Consider the following 28000-nt stretch of genomic DNA (forward strand, 5'->3'; position numbering starts at 1 on the left):
CTAGGCTACTATAAAGTAATTAAATTTGAACCTTCAAAAGGTACTTTATGAAATTCAATGTGTTGAATTCTATTTTTGTTCACAATGGTCATTTGCTACTTGAAGCGCTCTTTACTTGAGGTGCTTACATTTTTTTTTCCTTCTTTGTACTTGCTTAATTTTTCTTTCATTTACATTTTATTTGGTATCTTTTTTTTTTCTTGTTCATGGCAACTGATTTCAATAGATTTTATGATGCATCGATTTCAGCACTCTGATTTGATGTGTTAACAAGCTGGAATCTATTTCAGCTTTAAGAAAAAAGACTATGAAAAGCCTGTTATATTCAGACTGACTTTGATGTCTAAAGTTACTTGATAGCATCCTTCTAATATTCACAAATGAGCAACAGGGCAGATGAGATTACAACTGGAAACTCATCAAAGTAAATTGATGCCTCTTTTGGTTCTGGTCATTGCTGTTAGCTGTCTTCAGCTTCAGAAGGAGGAGCAGCGCTTGGGGAAAAAGTGCAAGGCTTTCTTAGCTGAGACAAGCAATAAAATTAATTTTGCTGGAATGGATGAAAGAATTGATCACCCAGTAGCGAAGCCTGAAGATGACCTAAGTGTAAGTAGGTTGAATTAAACATTCTTTGTTTCATATACTTCTTGACACTATTAGATCTGTTATGATCTAATTCTCAAGTACTAACCTTCACATTCCAAGATTTCTTATATCTTTACATTTTATAGCTTGATCTGTAAAAGTCCATGTATATTTGTTTGCCTTCCAATTGTTAATTACATGTATTTTCAGACAACTGAAATAATGAGATTGTTCAAGTAACAATGTGAAAAGCTTATATTAGTAACATGGCAGCATGTTTTTCCAGAATGAAATCTATTTCTAGACAAGAAAGTCAACACTGGAGTAGGTGAAGTGTTTGTGGGTTTTGTTTTTGGTTGTTTTTTTTTCCCCTGAAGTGATACAGAATAGGATTACTGCATGAACATTAACACACAACAAAGAAGCGGATAAATAATTTAGTGATAGTCAAATTGCAATTTTAGCCAGAAAACACTTGTAGAATACAGAAAGTAAACTGCAGCAACAAAGAAATAAATTAATAATTGTGATCCCTATTCAGGGAAGGCAACAGCTGAACTTTGCTTCTGTCTTCCTTGCTACAAACTGTTTGTGATAAACTAATTTAACTTAGGGAAATATTTAAAATGTAGAGCACAGCATTCAATACTGCTCTGAATTTTGAAACAGAAACAGCCTTGACACGTGAAGTACAACTTTTTAAAAAATAAGATTACCATTGCAGTAGATGCAATGAAGACATAATACACTGTTCCCAGTGTGTACTCATATTCCAGTGACATCAGCCCCATGTAATTTCTATTGATCCTTGACAGAGATCTCTCTTTGTTTGTTTGTTTGTTTTTTTCTCCTAAGAAATAAATCTGCCTGGTTAGGTCTACAGATATGAACAAGAATGAAATGTCAAGATTTGGATATAAATTTTTATTGGAGGAAATGATTAAAGCAGCAAGTGTACCAGTTGATCTATAAAATGACTCAAATTTCAGATCCTAAACATTGTTGAGCTGTCTTAAGTTACCCTGAGAGTATAAGTGAAGTTTACAGGAAAGAACAAAGCTCAAAACAAACAACCAAGCAAATTGTTCTTGATCCTTATGTTAAATTGTGCTCAATAAGGCCTTACAAATACAACAGGCAAATTTTGTTCTTTTAGAGAACATAGAAAATAAGTACTGGTATTATCCTAGACCGAAGATATAGGTCAGGACTCTTTCAGTTAAGTTTTTTCACATTTTGTATGAACAACTTGTGAAGTGTACTACTGAGTCTAATTATTCCAGTATTAAATTTATTAATGTCTTTAACTCTCTTTCGTACATTCTCAACTCTGCAATCAAAGGTGGCTAGCTGTTGTGTTTAACTGTGGGCCTGGCAGGATATTTGTCATGATGGGTCTTTGCTTCTGTCTGTTTGGATATACAGAGCTCTCTCATCTAAAGTATTGCTAGGGCATAATGCCAGAGAATCAGACAAATACAGGAGGGTGAATACTTCTGAAGGTGATCTACCAAGTGCTATTTTCAAACAGAGCAAAGCAGAACAGATTTCTGGGGCCTAGTCCCTCTGAGTTTTGAAGAACTCTAGGGATGGCTCAGGTGTGCAGCCTTTAGGGCAAAATCCTGTATTTTTCATGTGTTCAAATGGAATTTCCCTTGCTTCCGTAGGTGACTGTTGCAGCTGTCTCTTCATTGTGCTTCATAGAAAGAAGTGTGGCTGTATGTTCTCTGTAACCCACTTTAGACAGGGAAATATATGACTAGCATAGCTCACACTGATTTTTCTTGCAGCTCTCAGATTTTCCCAATACAATACAAGCTGTAGCTCTCACCTATTAGTGGCAATTCTCTGTTGTCGTTCCAGCTTATCAGCATCTCTGTAAGCAATGAATTAACATAGCAACCGATGTTGATAATTTGGTGGGCAGTTCTTGGATAGGTAATTCCTCAAGTACAATTGGTAATGTTGAAGAATGAGCCTTGTGTCTACATTTTTTTTATTCCACAATACACCACATATTCTATCTTTCAAGAGTCCTCTAAGAATTAAATGATGGCAAGTAGTCTGGAAGCTTGTTGCAGTCTGTCTCCTCCCTATCTACTCCTGATAGCCCTGCAGAGATATGGAGGCCTATTCAGCACAGGGAACAGCTCAGTTTCCATCAGACAAGGCTTGTGCTGAGATATGTGTATCTGTTCTGTTGTGGCTGTGAGCTCTCCTATGTACTTGAGTAGTCTGTACCTCAGTAGAGGTAGCCTACATGCACCTGAGCAAACAGTGTGATGCTTGACAATGGGTTGTGACAAGAGGTTCCTCTTTTGAATAGCTGGGAGATGATTCTGAGTATGTCCCAGCCCACATGTAGCATAAAATTGTCTGAAGAGTGAGGGAAATGCACTTTGAAACGGTCATGAAAATTAAGATGTTCCAAAAGACTGAATCTAAAATGAGCTTTTTCCTTAAATTTTTAAGTGGTGAAGTTCATCCTTGTATTCATGAAATCTTGAAGCAGGTCTTTTTGACCCAAAATCTTTTATGTACTTTATACAAGTCTTCCCACAAAAAGCTCTTTCTACTGACTTTTGACAGGAGTATGTTAGCACCTTGCTCAAGGAGATCCCACAGCTTTCCAAGGCATCCTCATGACTGCCTCCCTCTCACAAGCAAGCACCAACATATTTGTGAGATGTTTCTTGAATCTTCCCTATTATGTGGCAATATTATGTAACTTATAGTTGTGATATGAAAAGCAAATGTTTTTCTGTAGTTATAATTTTAGATTTAGCTAGGCATCATGGCCTTGTCTATCTTCACACCCAATGCACTCAGTTATTAAAGCTTTGAATGGCCCAGGAACTTGCCAACTAATCTCTGTGCGGATGAGACAATGAGTCAACATGGAAAGATAGCTGAACCTTCACCTGATGCTGCTAGGAAATATTTGACTATCACAGGAGCTCTCCATACAGGAATTTTATGAAATCCCATGGATCCCTGACAGCTCTTGCTGTGCATGTACCAACTGATAGACGGTATTTGTATGCTTACATGCATCGATTTTTTTGCATGGAGAATCTGTTTGTACCAGGTACTCCCTCAAGCATTTTCATCTGAAGAACAGACAAAATGATGAATAAATAACGTAGGGAATAGAAACTGCTCCTGTAAATGAAGATATGGTAACATACTAGTCTTTCAAACTGAGTTAAGACAGTCAGGAGATATTCTGAATAGTTTAGGACAACTGGGAATGTAGTTCAAAATAATCTTTTAAGGGGCTGCAAATCCAGGTACTAACCTTGTCTAGGTTCTATCCCAACAAGAATTTGATTGTTTCTTCCTGTCCACTGGGGAGAATTTTTTAACGGGAGCTGGATACACAGGAAGAGACTGCCCAAACCCATGATTCTTCATCCTGAAAGGAAGCTGAGTACATTACTATAGGAGTAGCCATGGTCTGAGAAGAAAGTGTGCTTTATTTTTGGAAGAGCAGTGATGCTTTGATCATAGGCTTGGGAGGAAGCAAGGATAGTGTGCATGCATGCACCTGTCTCCTGGTTCCTTAGCAGGGAAATGAGGAGCATAGTACCGGGAAAAGGACAGACTATCTGAACGCCTCACTAACACTTCCATTCTATTTCATGCAAAGGGAGGAACAAATGACTAAACATGTGCCTGTTTGCCAGCTCTTTAGAAAAAAGAGGGTTAATTTACACTAATAGGAGATGCACAAGATACAAACATTTGTTCAGATGGTTAATTTTGGATTCCTACCACATAGTAAGCTGTTATCCTGGTGCCCATTGTGTTTTTACATGCCTTCTGCAATTGGCTGGAAAAAAAGTACCTTGCTTTCTGGCTACAGTTTAAAGTGCTGCTGCATTAATAATTGTTTTGTATGTGCAGTAACAGATGATTGAGTGTGGGTTTCTGTTCTAGCTTTTTATTAGTCAAATGCTTTTACGTTTGCTTGTTGTCTCTCACCTTATTTTAGGTAGCCAACATCTCAGTCCAAATGGTGTCTACAGAAGACAAGTTGGTAAAGAGGATTCTGGCGAGGAAAAAACATGGGAAGCTGAGGAAAAAAGAAAAGATGCTGTGGAATTTTCAAAACCAAATAATTCTTTTTACCCTCATTTTATTTGTTTTAGGAGTTGTAACCTGGACTTTACTGTGGCTCTTCATTGGTGAGTTGCTGAAAGCTCGGGCCTCTTTCAAATGTTGCTAATAACATCTTCAGTTGTTTGTAGGATCTCCCTTGTCTTGAAGGCTTTTCCTTAAAGAACTGAACAAACAAACAAACCCTCATGAATCTTATTTAAATGGGACATGGAAGAATTTTGAATATCTTTGTTAGAACTTCATATGGTTGCCTGCTGTTATTTTTGTAAATTCACAGCTATTGGTTTATATATTGTGCTTTGTGTTTTATCAAGGATTACATGAAGCATTTCTTATATGCTAGCTAATTGTTATGTGTGCTAGCTAATTGGGCATATAGTTCTGATAACTTGATTCCTCATAAATTGTGACTTCCACTGTCTTTCTTGGCCTGCTGGAGGCTAGGTAAATCTTTTCCTTATGCAGAACAGACTTAATGAAGGAGGAAAATATAGAAAGTAACTACTTTTTTTCATGATCTGTAAAAACACTAGACAGGTCAAGGAAAGAAATTATAGTTCCTGTGGTGTTTTGCCTTTTTGCTTAATGTGGACAGTGAAAGCCTTGGCACTAATATTGCCTAAGGTTCCTTAAGTACACCCCAGGATGTGGATGTTGACATTGCCTTCATTATGCTTGTTCATTCATACCATTGTATCTTGTACGCACTAAACAGGTTCTTAATTAACCTTCATATCATAGTACTCATCTAAATCACCTGGCCATGATAATTTAGAGTTGATTTGGTAGTTCTCTCCACTGTAAGGCTGAATGGATGAACTTGGTTTAGCATTTATGTGTTACTTTAAAAATAACAAGAGGTTTTTTTCTTTGTTTCTTGCAGTTCAGGCAGAAAACAAAGATGCATTGTACTTCGTTGGGTTGTTCCGTGTTGCCAACATAGAGTTTCTCCCTGAATATAGGCAGAAGGAGTCAAAAGAATTTCTCTCCATGGCACAGAACATCCAGCATGTGGTAAGATGAGTGGGCTGCTTGGCTAGCAACAAGTAGCAAGAACTAGAGCTGTAAACAGGAGGTGCGAATTTCAGGTGCCATTGAGTCTTCTGTGGTATTCTGTTTCTCTCTCTCTCTCCTCTCTCTCTCTCCTCTCTCTCTCTCTCTCTCTCTCTCTCTCTCTCTCTCTCTCTCTCTCTCTCTCTCTCTCTCTCTCTCTCTCTCTCTCTCTCTCTCTCTCTCTCTCTCTCTCTCTCTCTCTCTCTCTCTCTCTCTCTCTCTCTCCTCTCTCTCTCTCTCTCTCTCTCTCTCTCTCTCTCTCTCTCTCTCTCTCTCCTCTCTCTCTTTCTCTCCTCTCTCTCTTTCTCTCCTCTCTCTCTTTCTCTCCTCTCTCTCTTTCTCTCCTCTCTCTCTTTCTCTCCTCTCTCTCTTTCTCTCCTCTCTCTCTTTCTCTCCTCTCTCTCTTTCTCTCCTCTCTCTCTTTCTCTCCTCTCTCTCTTTCTCTCCTCTCTCTCTTTCTCTCCTCTCTCTCTCCTCTCTCTCTTTCTCTCCTCTCTCTCTTTCTCTCCTCTCTCTCTTTCTCTCTGTTTTATTTTTTTTTCTTCTTTTTTTTCCCTCCCTCAGAAGACTGCAAAGGTGGCTGTCTGAACGCAGGAAGGAACTGGCTGCTTTTAGCTTGTTATTGTCAAACTAAACTTTGGAGAGGTCTGTTTGACATTTACATTTACTAAAAGTTTTACATATTGTCCCCCACAAATCTGAGTCTATGAACAGAACTCTACACAAACCCTTCAAAACTTAATTGCCACTTTCAAGACATTGATGAGGTCTTTTGCATTCAAATTGGTATCTGCTGCCAGTCTTCTGCCTTAGAGCATCTACAATTACACTCGAACTCTAGTACACATTTACATTTACATTTCCTTCTGATACCAGGTATTCTAAAGACCAATATTCTTCCCAAAAGCCTTACGTCAGTCACAGCAGAAGGAGTCTCAGTGTTGTAGGCATATAGTTAGGACAGCTTTACTGCTGGAAAGGAGAAGTGTGCATCTCAATTACAAGCAAATTTGCCTATGAAGAATTGTAGTGTGGGCAGTGCTCTATCTTTGATAAGAATGATGACATTTTTCCCCCTGAAAGCTCTCACGAAAGACTTGAAAGGAAGCTAGTTTTCTTGTCCTGCATGTCTGTGCCTCCTGAAGTGCTCCAAAGATGGGGCCATGCAGGTATTGCCTTCCCCACTCACAAGGGAGCAGATCCAACCTACACTGGGCCCTATGTCTTGCTCTTGTCCTGGATTATCAGAGGGAGGTGGCAGATAAGAGGGTGAACTGGCAGCGTCACCACCTTCTACTTGAATGTAACTTGGAAATCATTTCTTGTCTCTAAACTTTGCTTGAAATCACTGATAGAATTTTGCACTGCTGATACAGTGCACCTTGTTACCTGACTGGTAAGGAGGCAGAGGATTTGAGTTTGTGAGGTTTGTGTTTGCTTTTAGTTATTGAAACTCCTTTGTTTATGATTCATGGATATGAGATCCCCAGAACAGCAGCTAAAGGACTCCTCAAGATAGAATTGTTTCCCCTTTGATAGTAACAGTAGTGAATAAAATCCCTTATAGCCTAATTTGGAGAAAGTCTGAGCTCCACGTATTTTATTTAGGACTGTAAAAGAATTATTCAGTTTTCTTGTGTCAAACACCAAAAGTTAGGAAATAACATTAATGTGAGTTCACAGGCTTTACATCAAAAGAATCAATATTCCAGTCCCTTGGGTATTAATGTTAACGATTAAACTACAATACAGGCTCTGAACAGCTTGAGGTACATGCCACCTGCTGGTGTTAGCAGTGTGACTCCTTCAATGAGAGGACTGAAGTAACATGGCATAACACACTCTTAGCTAAAGAACTGGTAGATTTGGGAGTTTACTTTCCCCAGTGGCAGTCCCACAGGATGAAGTGGCAGTTTTTCCTTCTCCATGTATATTGTACTGTATATTGGAAAGAAATATGTTAATGCTAAGCTGCTAATAAAGAAAATACAGGCACAAACTGAATGAGAATGCAAGAAATTCCCCATTAATATTGGGATGAGGAACAGAACAACCAAACAATAAACAGGGTTTTCTGGTGAAGGTGTTCAGGTGGTCCAGAGTCTCCATTCTTGGGGATATAACATCAACTAGCTGTGCCCCTGAGCTGTTGTTGATGCTGTTTTGAGTAGGTGGGTTGGACTAGATTATTTTCAGAGGCCCCTTGGAGAGAGGAGGACTTTGTGTTTGGAATTTTCAGAGCAAAGAAAGTGCACCCTTTTCAAAACTCATTTATTAGGGAAAAGTGTTTACTGTACACATCAGCTGGCCTTGTACAGAAGATATGATGTTCTTGTTAACACGGGACTCATTATCAGTGCATTGCAGGGCCAATATCTGTCCATGTCTGTTGCTGTATGTCTGGATACATGTGCTGATTTTTTTATTCTTGGTGAAAAAGAGGATGTTCCTGGGAAAATCTAGGCCTAGAACATCTCTAGGTATGTCTGATTTTGTTGAAATGCTATATCTTTATCAACTTAATACTTTCTCTTTCAGATGAACTTGGTTTACACTACCTCTTCTTTCTCCAAATTTTATAAGCAGTCTACTGTTACAGAAGTCAGGTAAGACTGTGGTTAAAGCATTCATATTACTGCTGGATAATATGTAATATAATGAGCCTACAAGAGAAGCCTGGTTTTGGTTGCTGTGAATTAATCATTCTGGTTATCATTTGTACTGATAGCAAAATACATGTGTAACCTGCACCAATTCCTTTCACGCAAGCAAGGGCAAACTAAAGTCATTTCAACTCTTTGTTTTCTGCAGGGTAAATGGAAGTTTAAGATTAATTTAAGTTACACTGAAATAACATCCCTGAAGAATTATGGTGATACTTCATCTAATAGGTCATTGATACCATGATGTTTAGCCAGTGCTAACATCATCTAACATGCTGTTACAAAGTGCTATATTATTTACAAAATTTGATGTATTTTGTAGATGTTATTGATATTAAATTATTTTGTACTGACAGATGTCTTTGCATGGGAAAAAGGAAAAACCTCTGTGCTGCAATCGAGTATGTTTACTTCAGTATTAAATGTGCAATTGATGTGAAAGGATTAAGCATCTCAATCCTCATGAACTAAGCACAGTCTTGGAATAGGAGTTTCTGCCTTATGTTTGATTTAAGGAATCATCATCTCATCTGATGAGCAAAGATTGATGTGACCATATTCAGCATCTGAAGTATTACCTAAGTAGTCTAGAAATTGGTCCTTGCGCACTACGGTACTCAGTACAGGGAGACATGCACTGAGATGCAGAGTTCTGCATTCCTGGAGATGGCAATTGTACCATTTCTGTTATGATTTTTAGGGGGTAACCTGGCTCTAACTCAAGTAGTTAAGACGTTCTTGGCAAATTATGAAAGCCAGGAAATCATCCTAGTGAAGATCCTCAGCTAGGCATAAGGCATGCATTTTGGGGCTCCTTTCTTCAGGAAAGAAAATACATTTATTGATTCAAACCAACATGACAATTTGTAAATGAACCATGTTGTTCAAAAGAAGCTTGTGTTAAGAGTCTAGTCTTCAGAGAACGTTCAAGGTGATAGTAATCTGTAGGACCTTCTTATTTCAGTAACAACAATAATGGAGGCCTTCTTATTCACTTCTGGATCGTGTTTGTGGTACCGCAGGCGAAAGGCCAAGCACTGTGTGAGGACTGTGTGGCTGCCATTTTAAAGGATTCTATTCAGACAAGCATTGTTAACAGGACCTCAGTGGGAACTCTTCAGGGCCTTGCAGTTGACATGGACTCCATCGTACTAAGTGGTTAGTATCAGCACATGACCCTGTCCTTGAAGGAAATACTTTTTTAATAAATAAGTTTTTCCCCTTGGAGTTGCAGATTCTATAAACATACCAACATCTCTATCCTATGCTTCTTATGGGGGGGGGGGGAAGAGGATGGGGCTGATGGTGTAGAAAAGAAAAGATTGGAAGTCAAATTAAGGTGCGAAATAGCTTGGTCTCTGAAGCAACCCTTCCTGTACTTGGAGTGCTTATGTTTTTATTCTGGAGCTAAGCCTGACACTTTGCAGCCAACTTAGATTTGGCTTAGGCTGTGACTTAGAAAGTATCAAAAGATTATGGGTCTCTTTTCATGCAAGGATCAAACTTCAACCTACTCCACTGAAAAGAGATTCTTATCACATCTTGATTAGAGTTAAATAAATAAACAGTATACATATATATTATAAAGCTACCTATTCATTAAACAACTTCTATATGTTATGCCATTCCTGTTTAGGAAAAAAAATTGGCAGGGAAGGCTTCAAGACCCTGTTTAATGTAATTACTTACAAAATAGGTTAAGGTTTTTGTCTCTGTGAACAAAGGACAGATCAAGCTTTATGTGAATAAACCTCCCCAGTTGAAAGCTGAAAAATACTTTGAGACCAAGGGTGAGGAAATCACTTCCTAGGTACCTATGCCTCAAACCTTCAACTGAATTGGACTGCTTAATTGAGATGCGGTCCCTTCATTCCTCAGGCACTGAGGTTCTGTCTGCAGACATGACTGATGCTTCCAAATCAACTTGCAGGATTTACAGAGATGGGGTGGGCTAGGGCAGTTTCCCTTGTTGAGACAGCTGTTTCATTCTATGTGCTTAGTGCTAGGATTAGAAATTCTGGGTTTTGTGCAAATGAGAAGACTCACATGACCTTTCTTCTGTGCAGCAGGTCTTCGGTCAGATTACTGGTCGACAACGGGAACAGGTAATTCACCATTTTGGCAGCTTTCTGGCAGAGGTAGAGAATGAGTTCTAATTCATGTCTTAAAACTCAAAGTTACTGCTCCGTATTAATTTAAAAGGGTCATATTCAGCCTTGGCATTCCTAAGAGATTTGCATTTGATTCTGCCTTGATTTTGACTGTTAAACTTTATATCAGTGTCATGGTGGGGAATAAACTTAGTTGTTTTCCATTTACTCTATGCTGAAAAGAATATAAACCCGTTCTAATCTGGGCAGTACTGAATTTAAATCTGCTTATTGGCTTTTACCCTGAATAATAACAGAGTTTTTGTCTATCTTTTATCCTTCTTATTCCCTTTTCTCCAAGCTTAATGATGCGTTTTTCTTTTAGATGAATTCCCCAGCAGAAGTTAGTCCAAGCAGTTCTATTTAGCCAGGGTAATGGGAGACACTGTTTATATTCCTGTCTGATTTAGTGTTTTAAACTGTGAGATTCTTTCCTGGTATGCAGAGACTTTACAAGCAGACAAGCACAATTCAAAAGTACATCACAGCTCTGTTCATTAGCACATGGAGTAGATACTTAGAAAAAAATGCTGCTAGGCTAAGCATTAATATACTAACCAACTTTGAGCTACCTGCTAAGTCTTTGGTTTAAGCGCTGTCAGTCAGACAGGGGCTTGCTGATATCTCTGGCATCTTGACACAGGCTTATTCTTTTTGTTGTCAAATCACACTCTTCCAATGTCTTTATTCCCCTCCATATCTATGTTTTGTTGTTGTTGTTGTTTGTTTGTTTGTTTGTTTGTTTTTGTTTTGAGAGAGATTAACTTGTATAAGGCCTGCTCTGAAAGTAATGCTTCCTATTTTGTTTTACTGGCCCACGATGTCAGAGGAAGATGTTGGTGGCATGGCAATAGATGTTGAACCTTCCTGTCAGTGTTCTCTTACATTTTGTTGCCATGTAACAGATGGCAGCAGAGGGGCAGTCTGACAAAATGGAATCAGTCATGGAATCATAGAATCATAGAATGGCTTGGGTTGGAAGGGATCTCAAGGATCATCAAGCTCCAACCCCCCCCCCCCCCCTCCTTCCATCTCTTTGAGATTGCTCCTTGGTAGAGATTGCCTCAGTGTTTCCCAGCAGACTGAAGGCTTCCATACGGTTGAGTTTTTCCTGTAAATAACCTTTTGGGTACTTCCTACTATCTTTACGTTACTGTCACCGTACAGTCGTTGAATTCCTCCATTTGAAAAAAATGGCACCCACTGACATTCATCAATGCTACCTGATGTTACTGGAGAGCAAACAGTGGGTGTGAGCACAGTGAAGAAATAGGTGATACATCTGGTGACAGTGGGTCACCTCTGCAGATGTGTACACGTTCATCATGCAGGCTCTTATTCATCACTGGTAAAAATGCACAGGTAATGGTGGTGACTATGTTGAAAAACAGTGTTTTGTAGCTGAGAATTTTCTCTACCAGATAGTGTTATTGCACTCTTTGTATCTGTTGTAGTTTCCAGGGAGATAAATAGGTAATGTTACTTTCAGAGCAACCTACTTAAATTGTATTGTTGCCTTCTAAGATGGTCTCTCCAAACAACACAATCCCACAGACTATTTTTTCTTAGTATCCTTTTTCTTAATACTTCCAGATACTTTCCTGAACACAAATAGCTGGAAATTTGCATTTGTTTAAGATAGTTTCATTGCACCTTGTCTGATGATATTAGTCTTCCCAGTTATCCCATAAAAAAATCTCATAGTAGATTTTCTGCTATGAAAAATGTAGCATCTGATGGTCTCTTGTTTGTTTTGCTTTTCACAGTCGAGTCATGTTAGTGCATTACAGTCAGTCCTGCAACTAACTGTGACAAAAATAAATCCTTTTTTAGTAGTTCAAATTCAAAATCTCACAATATATTGTAATATTTCCTTGGCACGTCTCTTTATGGGCATTTTTAATTACATAACAAATATCTTGGTGCTCACTTGCAAAGCAATTTCATTTTCCAGTTCAGTGTTCCAGGGTAGAGGAATAGTTTTGAAAATGTCATTTATCTATTTATTTTAGGTTTAACCTGTTGTCTTTCATAGAATGAGATAGGGGTGACCCGCCATGTTCTAAACATCTTTCAAAGATTTACTGTGCTGTCGGTCACAGATGATGACTGTAATCTGTGAGTAGTGCTCATATCAGTGAAGTTGCAGAACATGAATTGCTATGACAGTTCAGAAAATCACATATTGGTGCAGTTTCATTTGCTGGGTTCCCTTGTTTATGTCTGTTTAGGTCTGTAGAATATGGTGAAGAGATGGAAGTGGGATTAAGTGCATTCTCAGCCTGAGTGGTGCTGTTGATACAACAGAAGGGAGGGATGCCATCCAGAGGGACCTTGAGAAGTAGACCTATATGAACCTAATGGGGTTCAACAAGGCCAAGTGCAAGGTGTTGTGCTTGGCCAAGGCAATAGCAAGTATGTGTACAGTCAGGGAGAAGAACTTACTGAAGCAGCCCTGTGGAGAAGGACTTGGGCATCCTGGTGGATGAGAAGCTTGAGGAAAAGCCAACAGTGTGTGCCTGCAGCCTGAAAGGCTGTCTGTGTCCTGGGCTGCATCAAAAGAGGGGTGGCCAGCAGGAAGAAGGAGATTTTTTTCCCTCAATATTATGCTTCTGAGGCCCTAGTTGGAATACTGCGTCCAGGTCTGGGGCTTTCAGCACAAGAAAGGCATGAAGCAGTTGGAGCAGGTCCAAAGGAGGCCACAAAGATGATCAAAGAGCAAGAGAATCTCTCCTATGAAGGAATGTTCAGGTAGCTGGGATTGTTCAGTCTGGAGTAGAGAAAGTGTAGGGAGACCTCTCTGGGGCCTTCCAGTGCTTGAAGGGAGCTTAGGAGGAATATCAACTTTTTACATGGGAAGGCAGTGGTAGGACAAGGAAGAATGCTTTTAAACTAAAAATGGGAGATCTAGTTTAAATGTTAAGTGGATATTTTTCATATAGAGGGTAGTGAGGCACAGGCTGCACAGAGAAGCTGTGGTTACCCCATCCTTGGAAGCATTCAAAGCCATGTAGGTTGTGGCCCTGGGCAACCAGATCCATTGCCTGGAAGCCTTACCCATGGCAGGGTGGTGGAAGTGAATGGTCTTTAAGGTTCCTTCCATTTCAAGCCATTCTATGGTTTAATGACTCTATGATTACTTCTAGCTCCAGGGCATGCTCTGAGTTCTATGCATCATGCTCTTTACCAGCAGTGAGCTAGTTACATTGTAATTCACTTCGTAGCAATAACGATAGTAATAGAATTGTAAGGAATTTCTGTTGATTTAAAACTGGCTGTGTTAGGGGTGAGAAAATATGCAGAAAGAGCTACTATTAAAAAAAAAAACAACAAAAAACAACCAAAAAAAACCCCAAACCCACAACAATTACTGGAAAGAGATAAAAGAAGGAAAGACGATAGTTCAACCAGAGCTTAAAATAGCTATAACTGTAATTGAATGCAAATGGCATGTGACTGAGCATTTATTGCATTAGTTTCAAGATTATGGTTTAGAAGTGAAAGCTGGGCAAGGCCTGTCTCTTCCTGCCTTGAACAACTAGTGATTGAGGTACCAGCATTCCATCTGAGTTGATGAGTTAGGGCTAATTTTCCACAGTGCTACTAGTTCTACTACTGTAACTATTTCAGATACTTGTCTCCTTAGAAGGTAGAGATTCATGCAAATATCGACTGAGTTTTATTTTCCCTAATTTGCTTGTTTGCTCCTTCTCACCTTTCAAAGTGCTACATTAAGAGTTCTAGCTATGACCAAACAAAAAAATCCCTAAACATTTTGCTGAATGGGAACTTCTGTATTTAATGGAAACAAAGAACTCAGTATATTTGATTTGAAGCTTTGTTCAGCTTCATTTGAAAACTGTATGCAAGTAGGATAACTTTTTGGTAATTTGTTAAATTTTAATTTTAATAAAAATAGATTGTGTTGGCAAAGTTGTGTTGGCGATTTTTTACAGCACTTATTTTTTAACAGTGACTTCCAATACTGCAAATGTTTTCAGAACTTGACATTACAAAATGCTAGTCTGAATTCATTTTGGCTCTACTTTGCACAGGAGGCTAAACAAGAGAATTTCTAGAATCACTTCCAACCTGTATTAATAGGTGAATCTGAACATTTCCTAGGGAATAATTGCTTGTTATTTATCCTTTGGAGGTCCACAGATCTTTGTTAACTGCGAACATGTGCTGCACAAAATGTCAGAGCTTTTGTACCAGTACCCTTACAGCTATTTATTTACATTTATTTACATTATTTACATCTATATGTTTGCTATGCTCTTTAGCTTTATGAATAGACTTCCCCTTGATCACAGACTTTTAAATTGAATAAGAACAGTGAGTGGCATAGATTTTGTTTTCCTGTTTGGTATGCAAACATTCTTATATTGCTTTAGTTCAAGTTTTTGTACTCTGCATGGATTTAAGTGTTGGTTTTGAGCAGGTTTCCAGTGTTGAAAATGTGATGTTTCCGCAGGAACAAACTGTATGTATGATCTGCATGCTGATCGTCTACATGAGCATTTTCCTCTGGATATCCGTGCTGCCTCTGGGGGAACAATCTGCTATCTTAAACTGATAGCATTAGTGGGTCATCTTATTCGTCTGTCAGTAGTATCCCTTCAGATTGAAGCAGATAACTGCATCACTGACTCACTGACTATTTATGACTCTTTGATGCCAATCAAACATAAGATACTGTATCGGTGAGTATATGTTCTCGCTGAGAATTCATCAAAAAGCTTTTCTGAAGATTTGTCATATTATTATTATTATTATTATTTGCTTTGTTTAAAATACTCTGATCTCTATGCACACAATAGCAAAAATACTTTATTTTTTATTTTTTCAAATCCCTGTAAAGAAGTAGAAAAGTTAAAGAAACTGTTACATATTCTTCAGATTCTTCTTTATGTTTTTAAATAGAGTGCACGTGCATAATGAAATATGAAAAGTTCATGCATTAATGGGTGGAATTTTCTTTTTATCAGTGGGAAACAGATGAAAACTGGAAGAAAATGTCATAGTTTCCTCCTGTAAGAGAACTTGTCTTCCACATAAGTTGTGCTTGTTTAGCTTGGAGAAGGCTCCAGAGAGACCTCACTGGGGCCTTGCAGTATTTGAAGGGAGCTTATAAGCAGGAGCAGGACCAGGTTTTTACACAGTGTGATAGCGATAGGACAAGAGGCTTTAAACTAAAAGAGTATTTATGTTAGATGTTAGGAAGAAACTTTAAGGGTGATAAGGCACTGGCACAGCCTGCCCAGAGAGTTTGTGGATGCTCCATACCTGAAGGCATTCAAGGACACATTGCACTGCTCTAATTAGAGGCACTTCTGTATTTAAATACATGGGTTTATTATTATTATTTAACTAAGTTTCAAAGTACATAAGTGCTGCAGCGGAGAAAAACACATAGTGGGAACAACGTGTTATTGATACAAATCACTCCTTTCTTCCCCCCCTTAGAGCTTGCGAACCAGCTGATTCCTTGGTGTCACTTGTGTCCACAAATAATCTCATGCTGGTAATGTTTAAGGCAGCACACAAAAAGGAACAGAAGGGATTCCACGGCTATTTTGAGGTCATTACGCAAGAAAGTGAGTTTGTTATGTGTCTGGAAATGTATTTATTGTATTCTTTCTACCTAAAAACCATAAGTGGCTATCAGCTGCTCACATTAGCAGTCTACGCAAAATAAGAGTGTAGAAAGCTGAACCAGCACTGACTGAATTTAGTAGGTCAGAGCTGCAGTGTACCAGTAGGTGGAGTTGTTATTCCAGATGTGGCAGTGTTCAGGCCTTTCTCCTGGTTTGGGACTCAGTGATAATGTTAAAGGTGTTAGGACCTCAGCGCTGAGAATTTGAGAAAGAAAAGCTTCAGTAGCTCTGACTGCATTTGATTGTTGGTCTCAGCTTCCTCAATAACACAAGGGAGCTGGTTGTGTTTGTTCATTGCGACTCTTTTCTGCCTTTTATTGATTTAAATTTGAAAAAATCGGCCATAATCACAATCAGTATAAGGAACCTCACCCTCGTAGCACAAAGACAAAAGTATAACGCAGTCCAAAAGAGGAAATGAAGCTGCAATTAAGCTGCTCAAAAAGGCGCTGTTTACTTTCAGTGGTGAGAGTGATTAATCACTGAAATACCATCATAGAAGCACATGATTAATTTTGCATCATAAGTAACTTTATGTTCAGGGTATGTTGTTACTTGTTTGGTTTTGTTTGCTTTTAAACTGTCTAAATGCATTGATATATTATTAAAAATACGTTTTGGCTTCCAGGAGGCTGATAATGCTTCACAGTGTTTTCTCCTGGTCCACTGAGCTAAGATACAAGTCAACATCCCAGTAAAGGGCTCTCTTTAAAGAATGAAAAAACACTTTGTCATTCCCAAACCTCTGAGCTAAAGCTTGCAGTCATTTCTGACAACCTTAGAGTATCCAGCAGGGCAGTATGAGCTTCCTCTGTGGCATGTGCCTCTCATCAAGCAGAAGCTCAGCAAGAATTTATACAGTTTGCAACCCTTACCTGTATGCAACACTGGAAAGGGTAATTTATGACAACCTGAAACCAGGTAGAGAGAATTCCTAAGCTGTCCAGTTTTACGGTGAAATATTTATAAGACTTGAATGAGTAGCTGACTAAATAGCTTTGTGGGAAATAGACAGTTTGCCATCTTTTGCCTCCTCTAATTTTTCTTTTTTCTCTAGGGTGTGGAAAAGCCATAGTGACAAAAGAGAAAATTGGCTATGAAGGGAGAATCACAAGTCCTTATTACCCAAGCTATTACCCTCCAAAATGCCTTTGTGCTTGGAACTTCCAGGTAACACGCCCTTCACAGTCAAGTCATGTTAATGTATTACAATAACTCTGAGATTGACTATGGCAAACATTAGTTATTTTTGGTAGTTCAACTTCCAAAAATCACAGTTTATTTTAATCAGTCTTCTTTGTTGACCTTCAAAAGCATAAACTTATGTTCTGGCTTAGCTCTTTTTGCATTTCTGGATGGCTTTGATGGCTTGTTCTTTCTTTAAAACATTGCCCTCCTTCTCAGTAAAGGGGTGGTGTTTTTCAAGTCATGGATAAAATGTATTAGTACATCCTCTCTTGTAGAAGGATTAGATGTCCAAATTGTGAAAATAAAACAGACTGCAAAATTGATATTTTGGGGAAATTTTCTGGTACTTGTTTGGAATCACAGGTTTTCCTTCTGTAAAGAACAGGACAATGGATAAAAAGTGTTCTACTCCGCCCATCTTCCTACTTCAGCTGCTAGTTACCCATGTGGAATTTTACCAGTTTGAATGATGTCCAGCTAGCTAAGATCTGCTGCTTTTTCCTCCTCTAGAAAATTTGGATGATGACCTTTTTGCTAAACTTCAGCCTGGACTTCTGAAGTTTGCCAACATAAGTCTTGGGAGTTGTCTGTATTTTTTTCTCAAAACAGTTTATTTTCCCTGTAGTTCAATGTTGAAATTTTCCACATTATGCATTTTCTATAAGAAAGGAGAAAAAAAGTCCTCATTTCTTGATTCTTGTTGTGGCTCAGCCCTTGCTTTTGCAAGAGGCAGCAGTGTTTCTTAAAAAGTTCTTTTTCTTTTAACAAAGGAAGTTACAATTAGCTCTTCTGATACTTATAGGCTTAAAATATTTTTTGTAATATTAGCAAGTCCTTGGCTGAACAGCTGCTAGAAAAGTCTACCATGTTATTGTCGAAATTACTAGCATTTCAAAGGTGGCACAGGTGCAGTGTCTTTGCTAACAATCCATTGTGGCTGTCTGTCCCTGCACAAGTAAATCTGGATGCATTTGAATGCTTTGATCGTGACACAAAAGCTGCCTTCTATCTATGGACAGTGGCTTTTTGAAGATGAAAGGGCTGTTGGCTAGAGGGGAAGAAAGCCTGCAGCTGTGGTGGCCCTTTGCCAGCCTTTGCTTTGACTGGGGACTAATAGCCATCAGGTGTCTCAGGTGCTGGCTGTTGAGTCAGGAAAGTCAGCACAGCTCACAGTGCTTGGCACCATAATTGCTGAGATCGGTCTAAAGGCTATCATGAACTACGTTCACAAAAGGAAAAGGAAGCTGGCTTGCACTGACCTTCTTACTCACAACAGACTCCACAGAAGAACCTCGGTATAGCTCTGAAGTTTCATAACTATACCATCAGTGAGAAAAATATTAAAGGCTGTGAGCGAGGATGGTGGAAAATTAATGAGCACATGTAAGTACTTCTGCATGCATTATTAAACACTACCAAAAGAAACGTTGTTAATCACTACTGTGGTTCACTTTGAGAGTTAACACAAAGACAGCAACACTTTGCTTGTGTTTCTTACGATTCTTTATCGCTATGGTTGATGATGTAACTGAACCTTCATAACTAGTGTGTTTAAAAAAATTAAAGAATAATTGAATGAAAAGCTCCAGAAAGCTGAAAATAAAAGCCCTTGGTTTTCACTGGAGAGAAAGAAATGAGAAGTGCAGCTGAAGATAGGTGTCCAGTAAACCCTGATGTAAGTCTAGGGTGACTGAATAAAGTGTGTAGAAAGCTTTTTAAGTGTAACTAAACTCCATGATTGCTCACGAGGATGCCAAACTTAGTTGGCTTATCGGTGAAAGGCACTACAATGAGCTTATTGGAAACAAACTCCTTCCTTGTTCCAGTCACTGGCTTTTGAAAGAGAAACTGCAGAGGTGTCTGCCTGGGTATGCCATTTTAAAATGCTTTTTATTTACATAAATATTGCTGTTTTGCACCTATTTCTTCTACGATTTTTAAAATCACATTTAGGTCAATGAATGAGAAGGCAAGGCTGAATTCTAATTAAAAATATATATGTGTGTGTGTGTGTGTATATATATATATACATACATATATATATATGTTCAAATGGAAACATCAGTAAGATCAGACTTGATGGTGAATTTCTGAACTAATTAGTAAAACTACAAGTAGAGGAAGAAACATTTCCTTATTCTTTGATACCACATTGTACTTCTATAGAAACGATTCAGTTTGCCTGAAGCTACTGACACTGTATCTTAATGGGAATTGGCAGTCCAATGACACAGGCATGAAAAAAGCTGGTGAAGGCAGACAACACGGGGTGTATTTGTAGTAGGTTTTTCTTGGTCTTCTTTATGACATAAGTGGAAGAAACTGAAATTTTAGATTGCTGAGAGGTGGATTAAATAAAGGCAAAATCTGATGATGAGTTCATATTACAAGAATTTTCTCCATGAAAGACCCACTTTCAAGTAAGCCTATTCATTAAACATTCCACAGAATCAAATGTCACAGTATGACTCTCAGAAATGTATTCAGGGGTTAGTTTTGAAGAACTACAAAACAGTGCATGCCCAACACCAATTCTTCAGCTCCCTGAAATGGTAGCTTAAAACATAAATATAAATAAAGAATGGAATTATGAAGATAATAGAATCATATAATGGGCTGGGTTGAAAAGGACCATAATGATCATCCAGTTTTAACGCCCCTGCCACAGGCAAAGTCACCAACCACTAGACTGGGCTGCCCAGAGCCACCTCCAGCCTGGTCTTCAATGGTGCAGATGAAGTTTCTTCTTACCTCTAGAGCCAGCTTCATGTAACCAGAGACAAGAACTACATAGCTGCACTCAGTCCTTGTCGTTCTTCCAGAGGGTATACAAAATACATTGCTTTGCCTAGTTCCAGAAGTTGCAGCTAACAAAGTGCTTTAGCTGAAATTCTTATTGACAGAGAGATTGCCCTGCATTCATTGGCATGAAGTGCTGCTATGAAGAAATGCAATAGTTTCCCTCCATTCTCAGCTATCCCTTTGGTGTTGCAAACATAAACAGTAGAAAAAAATCACCTCTGGATAATACTGTATCAGTCTATTTAAAAACAAAATAACTCATTTTGTGTTCAAGTTCATTTTAAATGTAGTATGTGACTTTTCACTGCTGTCAAGAAAATGTATATGCTAAATGTGCTAAGAATTATTACAGATGCTTTTGTTTTTCTATCTATTTAGACTAATAAGTACTTTTCTTGACAGGAGATCTAAAGCCACATGGTTTTCTTGTAAGTGTTGTATTTGGTGTGTTTTGTTGTTGTTCAGACAGAGGAAAAGGAGTTTATCTCTACTTGTAGCGCAGCCTAAGTAGTTAATTGTCAGTTTTACCACATGTAAAATTGTATCCAGTTTTCAAATTTTCATCCAGCAACATTGTATGGGAAACTATTAATCACAGCCTGAACCTCTGATTAACCATCTGAGGTAAATGATGCGTCAGCTGCGGGAGCACAGGTGAAGGTAATTCAGCTGTGCTTCTGAAAGGGGTGGAGCTTGATTCCACCTCTCCTAGATCCCATTTAAGGGCTGACCACCACTAAGGTAGCATCTCTTTCTGGAGATTGTTCCTTTGTGGAGTTCTTGTGGTAAGCCTCAACATTGGTGAGCACCCATCTTGACTGAAAGCTTCAGCACTGGCGAATCTTTTCCTTACATATCCTCTGGTTATCCATTCACATTGTAATTACAACTATACAAACATCTTCCTTTTAAAAATATGTATTGTTGAATTTCAGTGATGTTTAAATTGTTTTTAAGGCAGTTTTGTTGTGAAGGTGGCTCTAGAAATCTATTGATCCCTTTTAGGTACTGTGGTTTCTATGTTGATCACCAAACAGTCTTCCACGTTGCAAGCTCTTCTGTTAACATTGAGCTTCAGTGCAGTTCAAAGGTGTCAGAGAAGCCCCTTCTGGTGGAGTATGGCAGCTATAACATCAGCCAGCGTAAGGCCAATTTTCACCTCTTCCAACCCATCTTTGCATTTTAGCCCTATAAAGTAGAACTTATCATGTTTGGTCAGACTTAATTATGTTTACGCTGGTAACTGTGTTGATATTAACTTCTCACTGCTAATCTTACTAAGCTAAGTAACCAGCAAACCAAGAGTCTTTTCTAGCTTGTCAAGGCTATGTGGCTAAGGTTTGTGAGCGTGTGCAGCATGCTTTGGTTTCCTGTGTACATACAGTGTATTCTCTCCTATATAGTCCATAAAGCTTTCTGCGTGGCCAGAGCATGCACATGAAGTAATCCTGGCAAACTCCTGAAGCCTCACGTTTCATTCTACCCGCACCAGTAGCTCTGCTTGCTATTTCCTTTATATTAAGTAAAACTTGGCGTAATGTGAGATCATCCACTTTGATTCATTTTATGATGAATGTCAGTCAGTTGAAGTCTGCTTTCCTTGTTTTCATCGCCAAAGTTCTGTTTGCAATCTTCCTGTTACCACAAAGAATGCTAGGTAATGAACGCAGTTTGCTGAATAACCAACTGCTTGTTCTAATTAGTGTGCAAGTAGAAATTTTTGCAGTTTTTTCTTTTTTGTTTTGTTTCTTTTTTTTTTTTTTTTAAACCTCCAGCATGTCCACCCGGATATTTCAAGTGTTCTACTGGCTTATGCATCCAGCAGATGCAGCGCTGTGATGGGGTAAACAACTGCTTCGACGAAAGTGATGAACTCTTCTGTGGTTTGTATTCACTTACCAGAGATCTGGACTAGAAAACCCACTGAATGTATCCTCTGGTCTTATGAGGCAGATTAAAAAAAAAAAAAAAAAAAAAAAAAAAAAAAAAAAAAAAAAAAAGCTGAAACTTCTTTTAGGAGAATGAAAGAAAGAAGGATGTTTCCAACTTTATTTGTCCAGGTTCAGGCCATCATTTGGTCTCTTGAGAATTTTATGAAATAAAAAACCTAGGAATGAAGAAGGTATGTTATTGACAAGCAAGAGGGAAAAAATTAATATGGAAAAATGGTTGTAAGAGATTGTATTTTAGGTTTTTTCTTCATTGATAAATGCTGGTAAATGTGAAGTTCTGTTCTATTTCAAGAGCAGTTATTTTATTTTCATGTGGGAATGGCAAATTGTGTTGGACACAGTAGATGAGAGTGATAATAAATGTCTGTGGTTGAAAGAGCACAAGCCATTCCACTTGGGGCACTATGTGAACTAGTGCTGCTTACTGATGTCTTCTGCTTGTTGTTTTCTCCATATGTAATGTGGCACTTAAATTCATCCTGGTAGAGTGCAGTGAAGCTATGGCAGTGATACCTGGACATGGTCAGGAGCATAGTGTTAGTACCGTGATGATGCTTCTGTAACTGACTTGATTTGTGTTTTAAAGTTGTCCCTGAGTGGAACTGTAACTCCAGCTTTGTGATACGGGATAACTTGCTTGTCTGCAATGGAGTAAGTGATTGTGAGAATGGAGAAGATGAGCAGAACTGCACTGACAGTAAGGCTTCTCTCTTGGTTGTTTGTTTAATACTCTTCTATTATTCACTCCATCCTGATTTGAATACTAGATGCAGTATCTGTAGAGTTAAAAGGCAAATATAACACAGGCTTTATAATTCTTTTCATTTTTCTGTTATGCTTGTAAACAAGTAGCTATTGATCTAAATTGTTGTGGAATTATTGTGAACTCATGAACATCTGTTTCAGTGAAATGAGACATGAGCATTAACTACAGTGGGTGTGGGACATTCATCTAGGGATTGAATTCCCAGATTTTATTTCCTTAAAGTAAAATCTTTGGCAAATTATTTCCTGGAGTTTGTTTTACCATAAGTAAAATATCAAGAAATAAGGATTGTTTCTTTGGAACTGTTTTCAGAGTTATAAGGCCGATGCTTTTCAAATGCTATGGAAGCTGTGTGTCTGGCAAATGAAAGTCTTCTATTTCTTTAACTTCTCAGAATAAATGGATAAATTGGCGTGTGAAAGGGAGCCCCGCTAGCAAGAGCTGCAAGTAACATTTTAAAAGAGATGTAAAGTTTATGAGCTGCTGAACTTTGACATTCCATGTAAATGGTCAGAGTATATTTCTGTCTATTGAGAAGAAAAATAGATTCCTTGGAGTAGCATCCCTTATTGTAAGGCATCGAGAAAAAAATGGGGAATGCAGTATTATTGGATACAATTAGTAGATTGCATCCACTGCAGCGTTTGTTTGTTTAAATGTAATACTGAGATATAGAGGAGGTTCCACTCCAGAGTACTGGATAGCCTTCTGTTCTTTGCCTAGCGTTTACTCTATTGGCATATTTTTGCAAGTATAATTATATTCACCAGTCCTCTGGGAACAGGTGAGTAGGAATCTGTGTACAAAGGCACCTCCAGCTTAGTACAGGCACTAGTGCAGATACAGCTTTACTTGAATAACTTCTATTTAAAGATTGTATTAAGCTATCCTAGCCAAAGTGCTTTTTGCTGTGTTCTCTCCTGTCTGCATGTCTCTACATACATTAATTTTGTCTGTGCAGATGTGTGTTTATGTGTAAAGCCATTCCAGTATTCATCTTTCTTTTCCCACACAACTATTTCAGGTATTCCTTGCACCAACCATGCATTTAAGTGCAGGAATAACATATGCATTAAGAAACAAAATGCAAAATGTGATGGGACTGTGGATTGTACTGATGGAAGTGATGAAAGCAGTTGTAGTAAGTCCTTCCTGTTGTTTTGTACTTTGAACATTCAAAGCCCTTTATTTCTTCCTCTTTTAGAGTACGTATTACTCATGCAGCATGCAGTGAGGTTTTTATTATATCTACTTGGTGACTGATTGCAGTGTTTTTGGGAGGTGCAGTTTACAGCTATTGAAAGTTTCAGCTGTAATGCTTATTACAGCTAGGTTAAGGAGCAGAGAAGGTGGGATGAACTTGGCCAGCTGGTTAATGGTGTTATTACTGCTGCAGCAGAGTCAAGTGTTCCTGTTGGAGTTGGAGTGTACTGAGATTGCAAGAATGACATGGGTGCAGTGCACGTTGTTGGACCACTTGGTTTCTGAGGTATTAGATGACCAAACTACACATACGTAGCTATTAATGTGAACACATCATTTCCACTGTTTTTGCTGGCAGTAAGTGTATAGGTGCTACTGAACTTAATTACCACCAGAAGTACTTCTTTTAGGTCAGGATTAATAGTAGGAGAAATAGATGAAGGGGTGTCTGTTTCAGGATATTAATTGTGCTGCTTGTTGAATCAGTGGATCCTCTGATATTCCTAATGCAAGATAGACTGGAGCCAACTTCTGTGGCAGAGCTATAAAAAAAACAACTTACCCACACAAGTACCTTTTTCATGGTGCCACCTCTCATTTTGGTAGCAAAGTATTGAATAAAGGAGTTCTCTGATTAAAGCAGGATAAGGAAATGAACTTCAAATGTTACTTTAAATGTTTTGTAAAGTACCTGCTTTAGCAGAGGAGTTGGAGTTGATGGTCTCCTGAAGTGTCTTCCAACCCTTGCAGTTCTGTGATTAATTCATACCCTATGTAGGAAGCACTCTCATTAAAGGAATGCACATGGGATGCAGACAATAACCTGAAACACCCCTTGCAGGTTGTGGCAGCAGCAAGAGTGGCAGTCTCATCTCTCGGATTGTGGGCGGTACAAACACTAAGGAAGGTGAATGGCCCTGGCAGGTCAGCCTCCATTTTGTGGGAGCTGCGTACTGTGGGGCATCAGTGATATCGAAAGAATGGCTTGTATCTGCAGCTCACTGCTTTCAAGGGAGCAAGTAAGCAGTCTTTCTTCCTAACTCTGTCCCAGATATTGCTAGTGTCCTGAAACACCTTTTTCTTCCAGTTTAAACTGGACTGAAGGATAGTGTGCCCTCCTTCTCCTGTCCCACTGCTGGGGTAGGTTGTGCATTTTGGAGCGTGTTATTGAAGATTTGGCATGTGTTATTGTTTCCAACCAGGCTGGCTGACCCCAGAGCGTGGCGTGCTCACCTGGGGATGCGAATACAAGGACGTGCAAAGTTTGTATCTGCAGTGAGACGGATCATCATCCATGAGTACTACAACAGCAGAAACTATGACTACGACATTGCGTTGCTGCAGCTGAGCAAGCCATGGCCCGATACAATGAGTCATGTCATTCAGCCAATCTGTGTGCCTCCTTTCTCGCACAAAGTCCGCAGTGGTGACAAGTGCTGGATAACAGGTTGGGGCCAAAAGCAGGAAGTAGGTGAGTTTAATATCCTCAGCTGCAGGTTTGTGTGCTTCTGCTTCTGAGGCATGCACAGAATTCTACTGTTTTCAATTTGCTCCCCTCTGGAAGTAGGTTCTGGTATGTACATACCTTCATTTGCTCAGGAAAATTGGCTACCACTCCTGTGGATCTGGAAGACCTGTGTGCTCCTGCTAGCTAAAACTTAAAGGAAGTTGTGCTTTCTCTGAGTCATACAGCATCATTTTTTCTGCTTTGTTACTCTTGGAGGGAGGTGCATCAATTTAAGGTGCTTAAATTGATTTTTCGCTGCCTGCTGCAGGGGAATTAAACTAAAGCTTACTGCCTTCAGCCTCTGCAGACTGAACAGTCCTGAGGTGTTGACCTACCTGTGAGGCAACAGCTCATCCTCAGGGTGTGGTGTGACAAAATGGATGCACCACTGACAAAGTGGATGCCCTACATAACAGTGAGCTGCTCCTTGTCAGGGGAAGGCCTGGTCCTCTCACCACCTTGTCTCAGGCTGCTTCTACCTTGGCAAAAATGCTGGTATCCTTTGTCCCTCTTTGTGGCCATCCGGTATCAGAGAAAAAAGCCAAGGGAAAGAATTTGGGGATGGTACACTGGCTGCATGTACCATTGATTAAGCTCCATGGTGGTGACAACTTTGATTGCAAATCTATCTTATCGTAGTCCAAATACCTCTATGAAGTCCTATTTTCTTTCCAAAGTAAAAGAAGGAACAAAGCAGAAAATCTTGGGGTATTTTACAAAAGATATTATCAAAGGCTTTTGGGTCAACCTTAATGATTAGGTCATAGTATTTGGTGTTGTTAAAAGGCCAAGATCACGTTGATACTTAGAAGCAGCTTTTCTTACTTTGATAGTTGGCTATTTGAATCTGGAATAGCCTGGAGTTCAAACATATGTGTGGTTGTTTTCTGGACTTCCTGGCTTTGCTTTCAATAGGTGATTAATATGTTAAGCTCTGTTGAATCATCTTCCTTTCAATTTGTTTTCCAGATGATGAAGGTGCTGCAGTTCTTCAGAAAGCAGAGGTAGAAATTATTGACCAAACATTGTGTCATTCCACGTATGGAATTATCACAGCTAGAATGTTTTGTGCAGGATTAATGTCTGGAAGAAGAGATGGGTGCAAAGTATGTACTTCAACACAACTCACACAGTTTATTTTGTCCCATTGTTGCATGGTGAGGCATAAGAACAGACTGGCAAGTTGCCTTGTTTTTCTGAAACACAGCTATGTAAAAGAGCTATCAAACAGTCTGCAGTTTGGGTATTCTCAGAGATTTGCTGCTTTGGGGACATGAATAGGATCGTGACTTTTCAGTTGCAAGCCTAGATCCAGAGAATTTGCACACAGTAGTGTGGTGAAGGTAGAGTATTTCTCATAAGAAGGTCTCTCAGCTGTAAAAGAAACTGAAAACCTACCTTCACTTTTCTTTTCAGGACCCTTTCCTCTGGTGTATGACTACAGGGTTGTCAGATGAGATGCAGACATCTAGATACAAACTTTCAAATGTGTGATATTTCTGGAAGTGCTGTAAAATATGTGGAGTTCTGAATTTTCATTTGTTTTACTTGGTAAAATTGCTGGGTTTTACAATGGTGATTTGGTATCTTCAAGATGTTCTAGATTTCACTATATAGAAGTATGAATGACCACAGTGGCTCTCATGGCAAGCAGTGTCTGAGGATTTTTTGTAGAATATCATGTACCTGCTGTTTGCTAGCAGGTTGTGAGACCGCTGACATCATACCTCATTTCATTAACTGGAGAACTTGTTTCTTCACTTTTCTGTCCACTCAAGACAGAATCGGTGAAAGGCATAATTCAGAAGTCCTGGGGCTATATTTCTACAAGGAAAAATGATGCCTCAATGTGTTGGGCAGTTTTTAGAGCTGATAGAATTGTAGGGTTTGTGTTTCATGAAAATTACTGCTGCTCCAGTTTCTTGTTGTCCCAATAATTAAAGAGAAGCTTTAATGTTTGTCTCTCTAAGCTCAAAATGTTAAGGATAAAAGATGGATCTTCAGAGTTAAATATACAATAATTTTGTGAGACAATTCAAGATGATCGTGCTTTGGGTAGCAGGTGGCTTTACTGATATGCCTTCCAACCTGAATGTTTTTTTCCCAGGGTGATTCTGGTGGACCACTGTCATGTCAAAGCAATGAAGATGGAAAATGGTTTTTGACTGGCATTGTTAGCTGGGGTTATGGATGTGGAAGACCGAATTTTCCCGGTGTCTACACAAGAGTGTCAAATCTTGCACCATGGATTTACAAACATGTGCCTTCAGTCATGTAACTTGAAAACTATTTAGCTGGAATAAAACCTGTGCTGGATATCTTCATTAAAAAGCATGTTTGTCTAAAAGC

General features: G+C 38.9%; 1 protein-coding gene across 1 annotated transcript; it reads left to right on the forward strand.

Moving 5' to 3' along the window:
- Positions 1–27998, forward strand: TMPRSS7 (transmembrane serine protease 7). The gene is made up of 18 exons (XM_015878307.3): positions 1–606; positions 4580–4772; positions 5591–5721; positions 8299–8366; positions 9388–9581; positions 10490–10528; positions 15051–15279; positions 16043–16173; positions 17291–17403; positions 18698–18804; positions 21229–21365; positions 21999–22106; positions 22762–22872; positions 23966–24082; positions 24986–25163; positions 25347–25615; positions 26621–26757; positions 27759–27998. Exons 1-18 carry the CDS (start codon positions 397–399, stop codon positions 27927–27929), a joined length of 2643 nt encoding a protein of 880 aa, XP_015733793.2. The 5' UTR covers positions 1–396; the 3' UTR covers positions 27930–27998.
- Positions 27999–28000: the final 2 nt, after the last annotated feature.

This window comes from Coturnix japonica, chromosome 1, assembly GCF_054131305.1.
Source record: "Coturnix japonica strain WE chromosome 1, WE-NBRP24, whole genome shotgun sequence".
NCBI classification, from domain to species: domain Eukaryota; kingdom Metazoa; phylum Chordata; class Aves; order Galliformes; family Phasianidae; genus Coturnix; species Coturnix japonica.

Coding starts and splice junctions, on each gene's coding strand:
- TMPRSS7 (XM_015878307.3), top strand. CDS start 397: ATGAGATTACAACTGGAAACTCATCAAAGTAAATTGATGCCTCTTTTG. Junction 17,404..18,697: donor TTTGTGCTTGGAACTTCCAG/GTAACACGCCCT, acceptor TACTCACAACAG/ACTCCACAGAAGAACCTCGG. Junction 26,758..27,758: donor GAAGAAGAGATGGGTGCAAA/GTATGTACTTCA, acceptor TTTTTTTCCCAG/GGTGATTCTGGTGGACCACT.